Source organism: Misgurnus anguillicaudatus, chromosome 7 (assembly GCF_027580225.2).
Source record: "Misgurnus anguillicaudatus chromosome 7, ASM2758022v2, whole genome shotgun sequence".
Classification (NCBI taxonomy): domain Eukaryota; kingdom Metazoa; phylum Chordata; class Actinopteri; order Cypriniformes; family Cobitidae; genus Misgurnus; species Misgurnus anguillicaudatus.
The window spans coordinates 21,046,905-21,063,578 of record NC_073343.2 but is presented as its reverse complement, the minus strand read 5'-3'; the positions used below and the strand labels follow the sequence as shown (position 1 = coordinate 21,063,578).

General features: G+C 34.9%; 1 protein-coding gene across 1 annotated transcript in view; it reads right to left on the bottom strand.

The window, feature by feature from the left end:
* LOC129417476 (inositol-tetrakisphosphate 1-kinase) overlaps window positions 1-16,674 on the bottom strand; it is a 67,786-nt gene that overhangs the window by 43,351 nt on the left and 7,761 nt on the right. Inside the window, exon 3 of the mRNA XM_055172176.2 lies at window positions 336-360. Coding sequence (XP_055028151.1) covers window positions 336-360 — 25 coding nt within the window. The remainder of the gene's footprint in view (window positions 1-335; window positions 361-16,674) is intronic.

Below are 16,674 nucleotides of genomic sequence, written 5' to 3'. Positions count from 1 at the left end.
CTAATGCTAATTTTAGACCTTACTTAATGTGCAACTTTGTTCTTTTTTATAAATGTTTGTAAGTTCTTTATTTGTTCTTAGATTTTTCCCACCCCTTGTTTTGCTGATCCAAAAATTGATACAATCCGTGACTCAAAAACCGTAATGTGATCCGAACCATGAGTTTTGTGATCGCCACACCCCTACAGTCTAGCCTTCAAACAATCGCTAAACAGCTCAAAAGTAATTCAATTAAATTCAGGATCATTTACTAATACTAACACACTGATACCGACAGAAGTGTTGTTTAGAAACATGTGAATAGTTGATGTGGAAAATTGATAAAATCCACTTACCTGAACAACTTCTATCCCTCTTTTTCTGCAAGAAAGAAGAAACAATGACTGTTATTTCCTAACATTCCCAAGGCCATAAGGATATTACAATAACATTTTAAAATTCAAGATATCATTATACTGGAATATTTTTTATATGAAAATGTAGCTTGGATAAAACTATCTGTGGCTTAGAATCACTGAGTTGAGATCTACAGTCTGTAGGACACAAAGACAACAAGTTAAAGCTGGTTTGAGCTCCAGCAAGTCGACAGATTCCCCTACCTGTAAAACCGAAACAACTACACTACACATCACATAAAACAACAGTCCCGAATTAAGCGCTAGTCTTTTAATGCTTAAATCCCACTGCCCCAGAAAAACAGCCAGAAATAAACAGACTATGGTGCAAAAACATACTTTATGCAGGTACGCAATAAGCATGTGGCTCTTTTCTATACTTGTGTTTTCTATGCATTACTATATGAGAGGGATGAACCTCAGTACACAAGGGGGGTAATAAGTTACTTTCAAACGTCTGCGCTATTAAACCTAACATGTCATTTAAGTAGCTAGCTATAAAGATATCGACAGTTAACTAACTTTAACTTGTTCAGCAAGATTATATTTAAACTATCGCTCCACCATGACAGTAGTTGATCTAGATGAGAAATCTGACAGTAGGAGAACACAGTTAAGGTTAATGTGTTATATAGCTTTTTGCAAGACATTTTTCCATTATAAATCACGCTTGGAAAAATTCGGAAAGTAACCCGTGTAGCTATATATGTATGCACTTGTGTGAAGCGTGTGCACTTTTTATACTCAACATTTTTCCAATTTTAGGTTGAGATCACTCATATTATGTGAAGTTTCTGATTCTGTCAAGAAACGTCATATGGGAGTTTGTGCGAATGATTTAAGCCTGCTTTCTGTGTGGGGACACATTGGGTAATTCATTATTATGGGTAGAGGATTATTTTGGTGGAAGACAGATTTTAAAAAATCATCTGTGTGCGCTGCCTTGCGGATATGGAAACTGAAAAAAAAAACATATATCCAAAAATACCCTTGAGTTTCAAGCTGTGGTTTTGATGAAGCCCCAGTGCTTCCCTAAAAATCAAAAATCTGCAGGCCTGTCAGAGTGAACAGAACACACATGCCTCAACAACTTCTGAATGTGGAGTATGTTGTCAGAATTACATTCTTCAAAACCTGAGCCAGCAGGCGGGAAAGAATTACATTTATTGTAAAAGAAAGTGATTAAAAAAAATGACAAGAAAGTGCAAATGGAAGGGCCTTTTTATTGTGGTCAGGGACCTCTGGCTTTTAAATGTACATGGTTTAAAGCACTTAATTCAACACTCACAAACTAAATCGGATTAGCTTTCCTGTTATTCCTAACTATCCAAGTAGGATTTTTTTGGGAGGAGATTCTGCCAAACCTAAAGGGTAAATAAAATATTGGACTAAATCTAAGCCAAGACAATCCAACAGCAGTGCAGTATTGTGTAAAACAAGACTCATAGTTTTGACTCCACTCGGTCACGGTGACAGATTAAGGCCATTGGATTTAAAGATAAAGACTGACGTATGTGTGGCTCAGATTTCTTTGCAGGGTTTTAAGTCTGTTAACTAACTAAAGCAGGATATACTGGAAAAAGAAAGTATAACACGGCGAGCATGTAATCTTTTATTTTGACTATGATACGAGGTGACAGACTCCAGAAAAACAATTCAAAAACTCAGTTTTAGGCATAAAGTAAATTTTCTTATAAATCTAACAAAGCTAAAAGAAATGAACTCACATACTCTGGTCTTAAATGATGTTGAATGTTCCCCACTTGCATAATAATTAATTAAATAAAATAATTTATTGCATAATTAATTTAATAAATAAAAATTAATTTAATAACTACAAAAAATAATAATTTTAATAAATAAATAAAAATTAATAAATAAAAAAAATAATCTAAAGAAATTATTGCCTATTAATTAATTACTAAATTATTATTAAAGTATTAAAAAATTAAGTATACAAAAGTACCCCTTATATTTTAATATTATTAATATGTTCCCCACTTGCTTTTACAAGTATAACTATTAACAAAATTATTATAGATTTTGATGTTATATTTTTATATGTTTTATAATTAAAACAAATATTAAAAAGTCCCCTTAATATTTGAATATTATTGTTATATTTTTAGGGCTGGGCAAAAAAAAAAATTTTTTTCTATTAAACGTGTTTTGTACGTGGTCGATTCAAAATCGATTGAAAATATATGAAATAACCTGATCCTGTTTGATCAAGGAATGCGAATGTTTTGACCTTTTTCAGCTTCATCATCAAAATTGTATTGTATTTAACATAATTGTATGCATTTGAACATTAGAGATCGGTTCCATTTTAGTGTACCTGAAATAAAAGGAGTTTAATATACAGGTTTGTGGCTATTAATTTATTTTTATTAATTACCCACTTGTAAATGTTTGTTTACTGTTCTTTTTTATAAATATAGTATTTGTATTAAATCTATGTTCATTGAGTTGAATCAAGAATCGAGTATAAAAACCAACACGAGAATCGAAATTGAATCAATTTGATAGCTTGTGAATCGAAAAACGAATCAGACGATCTGGAACATCTAAATCCCCAGCCCTATATATTTGTGGTTTAAATGACTATAAATAAATATCTATAAATAAAAATATGACGATATAAAATATAATACAATTTACAAATAGTTGGCCTTGATGATAACATGTTGTTATAAAAACAAACCAAATAAAAATGAGTACATAAATAAATAGATATAAAATGCAAAACTCAAGCAGCCTTGTGCGTAATCTAAAGATGACATCCGGGCATCAGTGAGCACATTTACATCAGCCTGGAAGATAAGAGCATGTGTATGGTTATATACCACAAACTCAACGTCAGTCATTTCAGCTCCACTAACTTCCCTAATAGTATGGTTTCATTCATAATGACAATGTGGCACCTCAACTTCCTTACAGATTTAGTCACGCAGTCGTTCAACACTTTGAATTAAAGTAAAGCCGGTACCTTGATTAGAAATAAAACGTCATCAGCTGCTTTCAGATGGAAGGTCATTTACTACAAAGAGCCGTAGTTCACTGACAAGAGGGGAAATATCGCATTCATAATCGCAAGTGATTCATCCACGATTTATCGTGCAGCCCTACTTCATATCAAGATTACAGAGAGATAACTGGTAGCCTGACGTTGTCATAATTCTAGTCAGAATTTGAGTCTGATACCGCTCCATTGAGCTATAATTATGAGGCGTGTCTCAACCGAAAAATGCCTCTGCACTCAATTGGATAGACCTACGACCAATCAGAGCAACGGATTGTGTGAGGTATGTTGAAATTACGTCTTTTGCAGCCTGACCGAACTGCTAGTTATTTCGCTACAATGACACTTACATTGTGATTATACTAAGTCCGAGTTAGCGAACGTACATCAACACCTACTATGTTTACAACATTTCGTTTATATCACAACATTAAGTATTTACTAAGTCATACAGTAAGACCATCTCTTACCATTTGTACGTTAGGTGAACTTCATCCACGACGATACCCATTACGTTGGCTTGAAAATATTGGAGCCTAGCATGTCCCTCCACTTATTCAGCAACCACGATTCCGGGCTTCCGAAAAGAAGCTGGCAACGACCGCTAATTATATCCATCTCGTCATGCATGCCGAGTTGCATCGCCGTGATACCAATTTCAGTTGTGACAAACTTTTGCCGAATCCCGTAGGAAGGACGGCAAAAACATCAACAAATGCCTTGCTTGCGTCTCTCTGTTCCTCTTTTAAAATCAATGCTCTGTCGATATCTTTTAGAACAGACTCAATGTCAGAATCCACACATTCTACAGAGGCAGCCATTTCTTTGTAAACAGATTCAACACACGCGCTCTTTGGTGACGTAGTTCATTACGTTACTGTTGATCATCTGTCCATCATCGTATAAAGCCCGCCCTGACAATTTGATTGGTTCGACCAGCTTTGGGTCTAGCATAGTAGCTCCTCAACTGAGAAACCCCAGACCAATCTTTCCGTTCTCAAAATGTTATGGGCGGGGCTAAGATCGGCTGGCACCCAGGCTAGATAACTGGAGTACCATAAACAATACGGCTGGGAAGGTAGACTTAAAAAATGGTTAATTCAATTGAAAATGAATTATTAACCAATAATGAATTATTAATAATAATATCAGTGAATGTAAAATGAAACTGAAAACAGTAGAGATACAGAAATCTGCCATGTGGTAAACCACACTGCTTAACAGCACATCTGCAAGTGATTACACTAAAGAAACAAAGATTGTTTGTGTAATATCAGTTAAAATTAAAAACCTAGCCAAACATTAACTTCACAAACTCTATATTTAATAGAAATATACATTTATACTGTAACAGCAAGCACAAATATAATTTACACAAAAACAAAACTACAGTTCTGTTTTTGAAACACTGAGTAGCTTCAAGAATCATTTTAAGGTTCTTAAATTCTTCAAGCAAAATTCATCCTCTATTAGGTCTGGTCCATAACAAATGAAACCTATTGGTTTGAACAATAAAACATAATTCATAAAAAGTATTTTCTAAATTTATAGGTGATTGTAGGACATGACAGGGGATGGGTAATACTGACGAGAAGGTGACCTCTTTGCTTTAAGAGCGGAACCACGACCTCTCATGACCTTTGTTTACCCCTGCTGCATGAGTGAATAAAAATTATCAGCTGTCTGGGACAGGAACGTGCAGAATATTCATGATTACCAAACATACAAACCATGTTCTTAATGTCATGCCAGCTTCTACGGCTATGTTCATAACCGTTTGGTTTTAACTTTCATTGTTGCTATGCCTGATTTGTTGCACCTGTTACAAAAAACTTGAACTGGAGTTGTGTGGTTACTGTGCAGCCTATAATTAATTGCAAAATGAGGAAGGAAAAGGGAGTTGTTCCTGATTAGGGTTGCAAATTTTCAGGAAATTTGGAAACGTTCCATGTATTTTACACAGTATTAAATGGAAATTGTGGCACACGTATGAAATTGAGTCAGAAGTTGAAAAAGCTATTGTTTGTACTTATACAGATTTTATGAATTACACCCAAAGTACTAATAATTTTCACTAATTCTTTAAGTTTCCAACTTGGAATATTTCTACATTTTATAAAGATTTTATATAGATTGCACTCACAATCAGCAATTGTAGAGTATAATTTTCACATTGAATGTAAAAGAATAATAGCAAGTAACTGCTAAAGGAAAGCACCACCTTTTTTCAATATTTTACTATGTTCTTACCTCACCTTAGACAAATTAATATATGCCTTATCTTTTTTCAATGCATACACTTAATCTTTGCACAGCGTGTCGTAAATGTGTTAGCATTTAGCCTAGCCCCATTCATTCCCTAGAATCCAAACAGGGATGAATTCAGAAGCCACCAAACACTTACATGTTTTCGCAATTTAAAGACTGTTACATGAGAAGTTACACGAGTAAGTATGGTGGCACAAAATAAAACGTGGCGATTTTATTAAGCAAAAATGAGAACTATATTGTATGGCGGAAGAGCACTTAGTCTGCAGTAAATTCATCACTCCTGACTACCCCCCCCCCTTGCTCAAACTTCTGTCAATATTACTGCATCTGAGGTCAAAGTGCTGCAAAAACATGGAAGTGTTTGGTGTCTTCTAAATTCATCCCTGTTTGGATCCTAAGGAATGAATGGGGCTAGGCTAATGCTAACACATTCACGAAGCGCTGTACAAAGATTAAGTGCATGCATTGAATAAAGATAGCTATGTATTAGTTCGTCTAAGTTGAGGTAAGAACATAGTAAAATATTGAAAAACGGTGGCGTTTTCCTTTAACACATGCTATTAATTCATTGCTTCAGACCAAACAAAGCTCGAAAAATGTTTAGTCAAAAGTTAAATTCTGTTTCACACTGCACACGTAAACTAGAATCTGCGCTGCACATGCTCACAAAGTACATGAAATAAAAATAATTACTTTATAATCTGTAGTGAAATATTTTAAAAGTAGTCTACCCAATCCGGTTTAATTGAAAATAAATATTAGTTTGGTAAAAGTTCTAAGTCACTCCCTACCAATAACCCCTTTATAAATCATGATTAAAATGAGATTTGTTTATATACACGGGGTTGTTTTTATGATACTTCTATGGTGGTTTTTGTTATTTGTTGAGCTCATTTGTACATTATGTAATTTTGTATTTAACACTATAAAAACACGCAATCTGGCCACTGACAAGAACATGAAACCCTCAAAGAAAATCAAGAGCTCACAAGGATAGGATAAAACCTGTCATAAAGCATTTCCTAGAAAATTATGAAACATATTTGTGACAAATATGACAGGAGTCAACAGAGTTATGCCTAACACTGATAGCTCTTTTCCTTAACTTAGATTGTGTCTGGACAGCTCAAGTAATTTTGCTAAAGAGGTTATGAAGAGATTACAATTTTAATCCACAAAAATTTTTCTGTGGTATTCAGAAGGTCACCAATACATTTAACAAAAAAATATAGCCCCCCTATAAACCGATGAGAGCGTAAAGAAAAATGTATACTTGAGGTTACCCTGAGATTATTACTAAATGTTTAAATATTTGATAAGGTTTAATAAGATACATATTAGGGATATTAACAATTAATCAACAACTAAATAATTGATCTTTAATAACTTAATCGATTAAAGGCGAGGTGCATGATTTTTGAGAAACGCTTTGGAAAAGGAAGTCGGGCCAAGTACCAAAACACACTTGTAGCCAATCAGCAGTAAGGGGCATGTCTACTAAGCGACATCTTAAGCTTATCAAGTGTCAATTAACCAATTTATAGATGCATTTGATAAGCAAGCAACAAGATAGCAGAAAAACTGCAACACTGCATACAGTATAACATTATCTGTAGTACACTAAAGTGCATGTAGCTCGTATCTACTACACCAGCATCCAACTTGATTAGCTTAATAAAGTAATGCAGGGTTTATAAAGTCATGAGTGTTCCAGGTTATATTTCTTTGATATATATTTTTACTTATTACAGTTATATTATCTTTGAAGTGGTCACCACTTTGCCCTCATTTTAGAAACCATCTCATGGGATACTTATTAAACAGCCATTTTAAACAGCTGGCTTTTTAAAAACCTTTTTATGAATCCATTTAGCCACTGCTAAGAAAACTTTTTGCCATGAGCTTGCAGTAGTCTGAATTAATGCATTCATTGATTTAACTATATGCCGTAAAATACAACCTACACTGCATTTACAACAAGGCACCAAGCAGGCAGTGTCTTTGCAGTATGATACGCACATAATGATGCAGTGCTGTCAAAGATACAGTATATACATATTACCATCTGTAAATTCAAATTTTCACCTATTTGATGTACTGTAACTCTGTCAGTGTTGTGATTGTCTCAAACCTCTATTTCATGTATACAATCCAGTATAATTTCACACATACATTCAAGCATTTGTCAGATAATTTTATCTTTAACAGCTTTCATTGCATCCAATCTTATAAATTGTTTTTATCAGCATGTCTGTAATCAAACTCATGACCTTTGCAAACTGCAGGAACACTGTACATTTCACAAAGTTTCTCTATCAGCAGCTCCAGACGAAATCAGAGATCTTTTTTGCTTTTTCCGCTGAATTATTTTGGAAAAATCTGCGGAATTCTGCAGAAAGATTTTAAATGCTATAAAAAGATCAAGTTGTAAATATTACAAAATTAAATCTAAAATAATTACTTTTTTAAGGTTTTACAACAATAACAATTTCAAGGTTTAATACAAAATTCTATTGGTTTCTGATTAAATCAAACCAAATGAGTACCAAATGAAAATTAAACTAAACCAACATGAACGAGATAATGTGCATGTCAAGACCATAGAATTATATTTTTTATACAATACATATATTTTTGTTTATAGCAATACATATATTTTACAAATTTTGCATGTATTAAGATAATTTCATAATTTTTACAACAGTGTAAATAATAAAACTTTAAATTAAAACAAACAAGAGCTTTAGTCTTATAAACGTATTTGATCATAGACTGACGCCTTGACAAAAGATCACATCCGCCTTGACAAAAACGATGGAAATCTCTTTAACTCTGCAATAAGTTTTATTTTATATCAAAATAACACAATAACTGTTATATTTCTTGAATATATTTCTTATTACCATTAATAATCTTTAAAGTGGTCACCGTTTGCCCTTTTGTCAACCAGCTTCTTGAGGTCTTATACTAGGATATTTATCAAAGCAACACCAAAGAGGTTTTTTTTTACCTTAAAATAACGTTTCCAAAAAAGTTCCAGTCGTTCATCCACTCGAAACAGGGTGAACGGCACTTTCTATCAGCCAAAACCATGCAGCCCTCTATCTGCCAAAACCGCTCTAAAGAAGTTTCCAACCGTCGGGTAGCGGCCATGTAGTTCGAGTGAAAACTACAAAAACTTGCTTTACGGCAGACCTACACTCAGATCAGAGCCAGCTTTGCTGCAGTAGGCTAAATTATTTACTTCCGACCTGAGGGGGGAGCAAAGACCAAAATTCTTTAGTGTTGCTTTAAAAAACACTTTTAAAACAGCTGGCTTTTTATCATGTTAAAAAAACTTCTGTTATAAATCCTCCAAGCCACTGCTGAGAAAATGCTTTCCTCATGAGTTTGCAGTTGTCTGGATTAATGCATTAATTGATTTAACCATATGCCGTAAAATACGACCTACACTATTTTCAACAAGGCACCAAGCAGGCAGTTTTGTTGCAGTATGATACGCACGTAATGATGTAGTGCTGTCAAAGATTGCAGGGTTTATACAGAAATCCTTGAGTTAAATTTACTACTTTTTACTACCTTTTTTTACTACCTTCAGAATATTTTTTAAAACCATCACGACACTGAATTGCAAGTGTTAATCAGCGACCTTTCTATTATTTACACAGATTTTGACATATATAACATACAAAAAAGAATTAAAGTGAAAAAAATTCTTTTGACTGAAATATTTTTCAGTCCAAGTCATATTCCTTTACCTTTCACTTTATGTAGGCGAGACCAATAGCTTTTTAAGGGGAGATTTTTTTGCCATAAATTCCTTATTGAAGTCTCATGTGGCATATAGCTAGCTGTAGTTTGCAGGGCATTTCAGATTAAGGCGAAACAGCTAAATAACTCACTATACTGTATAAAAAGAAAACATGAATATCACCACCTTTAATGAATCTTTTATTAATTATTTATTAATTGTAAATGTATTTATTTTAGCATTTACTAATAATTTTTTAATCAAAGTTGAAACTGTTAACATTAGTGAATGGACCATGAACCACCTTCAATTAATGTAATGACATAAACAAGAATTAATTAATGATTATATACTCTATATTTTTTATTGTTTGTTTATGTTATATAATGCATTTACTAATGTGAACAAATACAACTTTTTCATATCATATTATTCAGTACACATAAACAAATAATCCAGGGTCTGTTCTGTTCACACAACAGCTTACAGTCACAGCTCTAATACAGTAACGTTATATATGAATATAAACCCTGAACGAGTAACTCGAGTCAAACTCGTGTAGAAATCGCACATGATGCCTGTAACCATAGTGACAGTTGTAAATTGAATGACTGTACCTTTATCAACAAAATATTATGTTACAATAGAGGCAGCGCTGATGTGCTAGTTTGTGCGCAATGTTTCTGCTGTTTACTTTCTCTTAAGACCTAAATGGTCGTGTTTATATGAGGATATTTGCAAAGACGGGATTTTTGAGGCATATGTGTTATTTAAGGCCAATAAAGCGGCAAAAATACGTACAACACATGCTCAATGAGAAACGAATGCGCGGCTAGCGTGCTCCTCTGACACAGAAACAGCGGACGCACTGTTGTTTGTGTTTGAATGGCTTAAAATCACTTGTTTTTTAACTGCTGTGCTTAAATATATGTACAAATGTTACGTTTTTGTGACCACACGCAAATGCAACTGCAAGAACCGACAGGTCGATGACATCAAAGTCGCGCGAGAGCATTTCGGAAGCAGTCTCCTCTTATGATTCCTCGTCAATCCCTCTCAAGGGATTTGGATGTCATCTGCCTTTTGGTTGTTGTGGCGCCACATGAAGTTTACCCACGAGTTAAACAAACCCGTTGTACCACCCACTGGCTATATCAGCATAGCATTAAAAAGCGTGCCGCGGATGATCAGTAACGTGAGAAATCATTTACCCCCAAAATACAGGACCCCTTACGTTAGTCATACTGTGCAAAGACACGCAATTACCTGTTTGGTTTTCTTAGCCCACGAACTGAAAGGCTTGCCAATCTTCATCATTTCGCTAAGCCTTTTACACCTTTATCGATCTTCAAAACATCGGAGCCTTCCTGCATTATAAGTTTGACCATGCTAGCTGAAATAAACTTTTACCTCAGTTTAACGTGATACAGTCAGAAAACCCGGAGTGGATCCGGTCCGTAGTGATTACAGAACGCTTACTGCGGAGAGAGGAACGTGATTTGGCTCCACTCCAGGCTTTGATCACATCCCAGAGACGAAAGATCTTTGATTATTTGCCCAGATATGCGGATGATTTGAACTAATTTCCAGGCATCATAACATTACAAAAGGCAATCGAAAATTTACTACCTCGTCAGATGACGTTTACTACTTTTTACTACTTTTTACTGGCCTTAATTTGGCATAATTTAATTTACTACCTTTTACTACCTTTTACAACCCCGCGGAAACCCTGGATTGTTATCTTGCGGTACAGTAGAGACACATTACCAAAATAATCTTTGTCTATTTGATGTTATTCTGTCAGTGTGTCGATTGTCTCAAACCTCCATTTCATGTAGGCTATACAATCTAGTATAATTTACATTCATGCATTTGGCAGATGCTTTTATTCTAAACAACTAACAGTGCATCCAATCCATACATTGTTTTTATCAGCATGTCTGTAATCAAACCTTACCTTTGCAAACTGGACAACAGGAACATTTTGACATATGTGACAGCAAATGTGACCCATGCTGGCAAAATAAGTTAGAATGCACACAGTCTAATTTTGAGCTGCAGGGAAAAGAAAGTATAAATGTCGATTTTGGTTGAAACTGAGGTTTTTATAAAAAATAAGTACATTAAGCCCTCGTCTAACTTTCCCAATGCTGAAAGGTGTACCGTCCTAAATGCTTAACCTATTCAAAGATGTCCATCCACATGCATGTGACATTTTGGTTTCAGTTTTAAAACATGCAGGAATGAGAAAAATGCAGAACTTGCTTGATGTTTAAAGAGTTATTAAGAAAGATAAGAAATGAGCTTCCTCGCGCTGACTGACAGATTCGCGTGCAAACAAACGCGCGAGTGTGCGACCCTGATATATATACATCTACACAGAATTACAGTTTTAAGATATGGATACAATCTGTTATGTCTAAAGTGAATGTTTGGTTAACTGTTAGGGAAATAAATATCTGATGTTTAACATTATATTTGATCATTTCTTACAGTAGATCTTAAAGCTGTCTGTCTCAATGTCAATCAAACAATAAAAGAAAAAAAAGTTGAACATATATTTTTTGGGTCATAGAATAAACAACTGTATTTACCTAGTCAAAGATGAATTATAAGACATCTGTACATGGTAGTGACATATTGTGACCCTCAAACGCGTTTGTTTCCTTATTCTTATGTAAACCTTGTGCATACAAAAGACTGCTGTTAAACAGGCCAATCTCAACATAACACCACCTGTGACGTTACAGTTGTGATGTTCGCCCCCATCCTTAAATGACACATTGATTTTAATACTTAGTTGTTAAAATGCTAAAAAGAAATTTGTGAGTGTCAGAGTTAGCGCTACATGCTAATTAATGCTATATGCTAGGGTTTAGGCTGACGTTTTACTATTGATTTACGGTTACGTTTTGCATGTTCATACTAAAAAAAAAACACAAGCTTACCACTCAAAAACGTCCATTAACAATCTCCAAACAATTGGTTTTTCATCAAAATCCGTATTTTCGTCTGATACAGGCTCAAACATATAAGGTCTGTTTATTAATGTGAGCTACTGACATGAGCCTCAGAGCAGAGCAATCAGAGCAGATCTCAATATTTATTCATGACCCTTCCAAATAGGGCAACAATGAACCATTTTATTCAAAGGAGAAATCCTAGGGTTGTAAATGGACATGTAAAAATGTTTCTGGATAATTTTTGCACTTAAAAAAGTAACATACCTTCTATGTAGACATCAAATAACAATTTAACATTATTTCAATGCATTCATTGACACCTTTAAGGTATGGTTTCGTTGATTTTGTTTTTGAACCTTCAAAAAACTAAATTTTTCACAAAACTGACTTTGCTGATTCTATCAACTTCAAACAGGTGTAGCTCTGTCATTTTTTGTCATATTAAAACAAATCATACATCGTTTTAAAGTTTTACGCATTTTTGAAAATGTGCTAATTTCGACTCATTTTGCCAGCATGGGTCACAAATTGTTTTACAACTTCCGCAATCCTTAGTCGTGAGAACAGATGTTTGCAATTGGTTATAAATATTTTATTGCACAATAGTGACATACACATAGTCAGAAATAGTCATTCTTTTAAGTGATTGACTAACAAGGGTATTTTTAAAGGCTGATGTGATACTGCACTCTTAAAACAGATTACATTCTGTGTTAGTTTAGGGACAACACATTAAATGTGTTGTCCCTAACTACCACATCTCTGTGTTATTATTGGAACAACACAAGTTGTGTTATTTTTAACACAACTTGTGTTGTCTATTTCATTTATTTTAACACGAAATAACACATAAATGTGTTAAATGGAATGACACAAACTATGTTTAAAAAATTAACACCACCTTTTTTAGAGTGTGATAACTACATACACTATAAGAAAGGATGTGTTAGTTTTTTTACACATTGTTTTGTGTTATCATATTTAACACATTATGTGTCATTTCGTGTTGATTTTGTGTTCACATAAATATAAGGAACAACACAAGATGTGTTAAAACAACACAAAGTTTGTTGTTTCAAAAATAACACAGATTTTAACATTTAACTGTAATGTCAATAGTAGAACTTCAGTCTAATTGCTAGCATATAGCATTAACTAGCATATAACGCTAACTCAGCAGTTGCAACTTTGTTTTTAGCATTGCAACAACGTTGTACTTAATTTGTTGGAGGCATACATCACGACTGTAATGTCACAGTCGTTGTTTTGTTTTGTTAAGATTGGCCTGTTTTCCAACGTTCTTTTGCATGCACAAAGTTTACATAAGAATGAGGAAACAATAGTGTTTGAGGCTTACGATATGTCATTACCAAATACAGAACTTTTATTATTCGTCTATGCCAAGGTAAATACAGTTTTACATTCTACGGCACCTTTAAAATGACATCTGCCGCTACTGATACCAAAAGTTGCTCCTTGTTTCAAATGATTATGTTGTGAATGTGAGATGTCCAATAGTGTGAAAAAAGTGTAATTCATTTTTGCTGAATTTCTGCAGCATATATAAGGCTACAAAGTCTAACTATCATTTAAATAATGAGTACCATTATCCAGGTCTAATGGTAAATGTCACATTCATTTCCCCAAAAACAGTAGTTCAGTCGGACTAAACATTTGCATTACTTTTTTTAAAAAGCTTAATTACTGCCTTCTAAACACTCTTAGGGCCCACTTATAAACCCTGCGCAATGCGACGCCAGGCACAACGGAAGTGTTTTTTGCTAGTTTTAACCGGACGCTATTGTTTTTTACATAGCAAATGCACTCGCATTATTAGTGTGTTGCTACTTTGAGGCAACTGAAAATGATTGCTTCATTGATCATTGGCACAGTATTTTTTATTTAAAGAGCATGTCAGTAATATGCGCCTATAGGCAGGTGCACAACGTACATATACTCTACTTATTACACAAACAGGGATGTGCAGCAGCACAAAAGGATGCCAAATATTAAAGTGTACGCACTTTTCGTAGTGATGTATGACGAGTGCGGGCGGTGTTTTGTTCCATGCTCTGTGCCTCCGCCCTCCGCATATAAAAAGTGCGTACACTACACTGATACTCTCTCCTGAACGCAGAGAAGTCTAAAATGGCGGTTATCGGAAGCTTATTATTTTCATAGGTAAAGTTTTAAATATTTCTCTTTCAAAACCTCATCGATTACCCTTAAAACAAGTTAAAAGGCCTTCATTTATCCCCCGGAGCCGTGTTGATTACTTTTGCGAAGGATGGATGCACATTCTTTGGACTTGAAAGAGCGGACCCCATATTCATCTATTATAAAGATTGCAATAGATAGGAAATTTTCAATAATATCTGAATATGTGTTCAAATGAAAAAGGATGGACACATGTAACTCAGGTGGCTTCAGGGTTAGTATATCATTGGGTAATTTTCATTTTTGGTCTTACTATCCCTTTAAAATAGGGTACTTAAAGGACAAGTTCGGTTTTTTACACTTTAAGCCCTGTTTTCAGATTGTTAATGATGAAATAGAACAGTTTTTAATGAAGTTTGGACATATTATGCTGGCCCGAGAATTTTCGGTTTCTGTTGAATCACCCCACCACCTCTACAATGGCTGCATAGATGCACTGGAACAATCCTTCCTAAAATGCATTAAACTTTTGTTGACAAAGACCTGAAACTCAAAAGATGCTTTCTAACAGGTGTTTTAGCATTTGTTGTAAACTTGTGGACCTATTTTTCCAAACGCCTCACATCCGTATATTCTTCCGTTGACAGCTTGAATAATAGACACTCCGCCTTTGCCAATTGCAAGAATACAAACAACACCATTTCCGTTCCCGGCGGCGGAGTAATACCGTACCTCACAGCACATCTAATACAAGTCAATGGAGTTGGACAAAAACTACGATAAAACCTGTTGGAAAGCAACTTTTGCAGCGATTTTTGTGTGAGCATATCAGTGAACACCCCTGACCACTCGGTAAGCTTCATGTCTTTGTAAACAAAAGTTTAATGCATTTTAGGAAGGATTGTTCCAGTGCACCTATGCAGCCATTGTAGAGTTGTAGAGGTGGGGGGGTAATACAACAAACACCCGAAAATTCTCGGGCCAGCATCATATGTCCAAATTTCTGTCAAAACCGTTCTATTTCATCATAAACAATCTGAAAACAGGGCTTTAAGTGTAAAATACCGAACTTGTCCTTTAATGTTTATCATAAGAAACAAGTAAACATTTATTTTTAAATTGAAAGGGTTTTACATGTGGAACACAAAAAAATATATCTTAGCCTTGTCTGTTCATTGGCTGACAGTGTTGACTGCTTACAGTGATCACATTGTTCGTATTCCCCTTTCTTCTTATTCCTACTTTCTCCCAGCTCAGTCACACAATTACTCTCACACACACACACACACACACACACACACACACACACACACACACACACACACACACACACACACACACACACACACACACAGTCTCTGGTCACTGAGGAAATTCGATGCAACACTGGCTTCACACATTACACAATTGTTCATTCAACTGGAGAGAGACAGTGGAGGACGGCAAGCAAGTAGTAGACAAAAACAAAGATCTACACACACAATCTTTCACTCTACCACACACATTTAATATTCAAGTCCTGTGTGTAACCTTAACCCTTTGCCGGTCCAACAATTCAATTCACTCAAGTTTCACAGCCCATACAAACACAGAACCAAAGCTTTTGGAGTCGGAGTGCTTTGCTATGCCAAATCTCTCTCCATCTTCAGTCTGCTTGCTGTCTCTCTCACCCACTTACTGCTGACTAATAATCCAGGGAACCTTTAATGATGAGCAAGGCAATCTGTCTGATTGCACAATTAAATAAAAGGTTTGGCGGAGTGATACAGCACTGTGGGTCAGTACGGGTGACCTTAACGTGCCATGTAAAACCATTCAAGGGCACCATACTGTAGTTAAAACAACAGATGCATTAGCCAAAAAACACTCAGTGTGGAACAAAACACAGAAACACTGAAAACAATGATCCTTTTACAGCTTGTTCTGCTTTCAAACAAGCTAACTACCCTTATGATAATGCATATTATGAATGCAACAAATAGATGAAACCACACATACTTGGTTCTTAAATGGCTCTTTGTCTAAATGTATGGTCCCACAAAGCAGGGTGTTCTAGATTTATTTTTTATTCCAGGACCTGTCCATATTGTAGACAGGTAAAAAGACCCAACA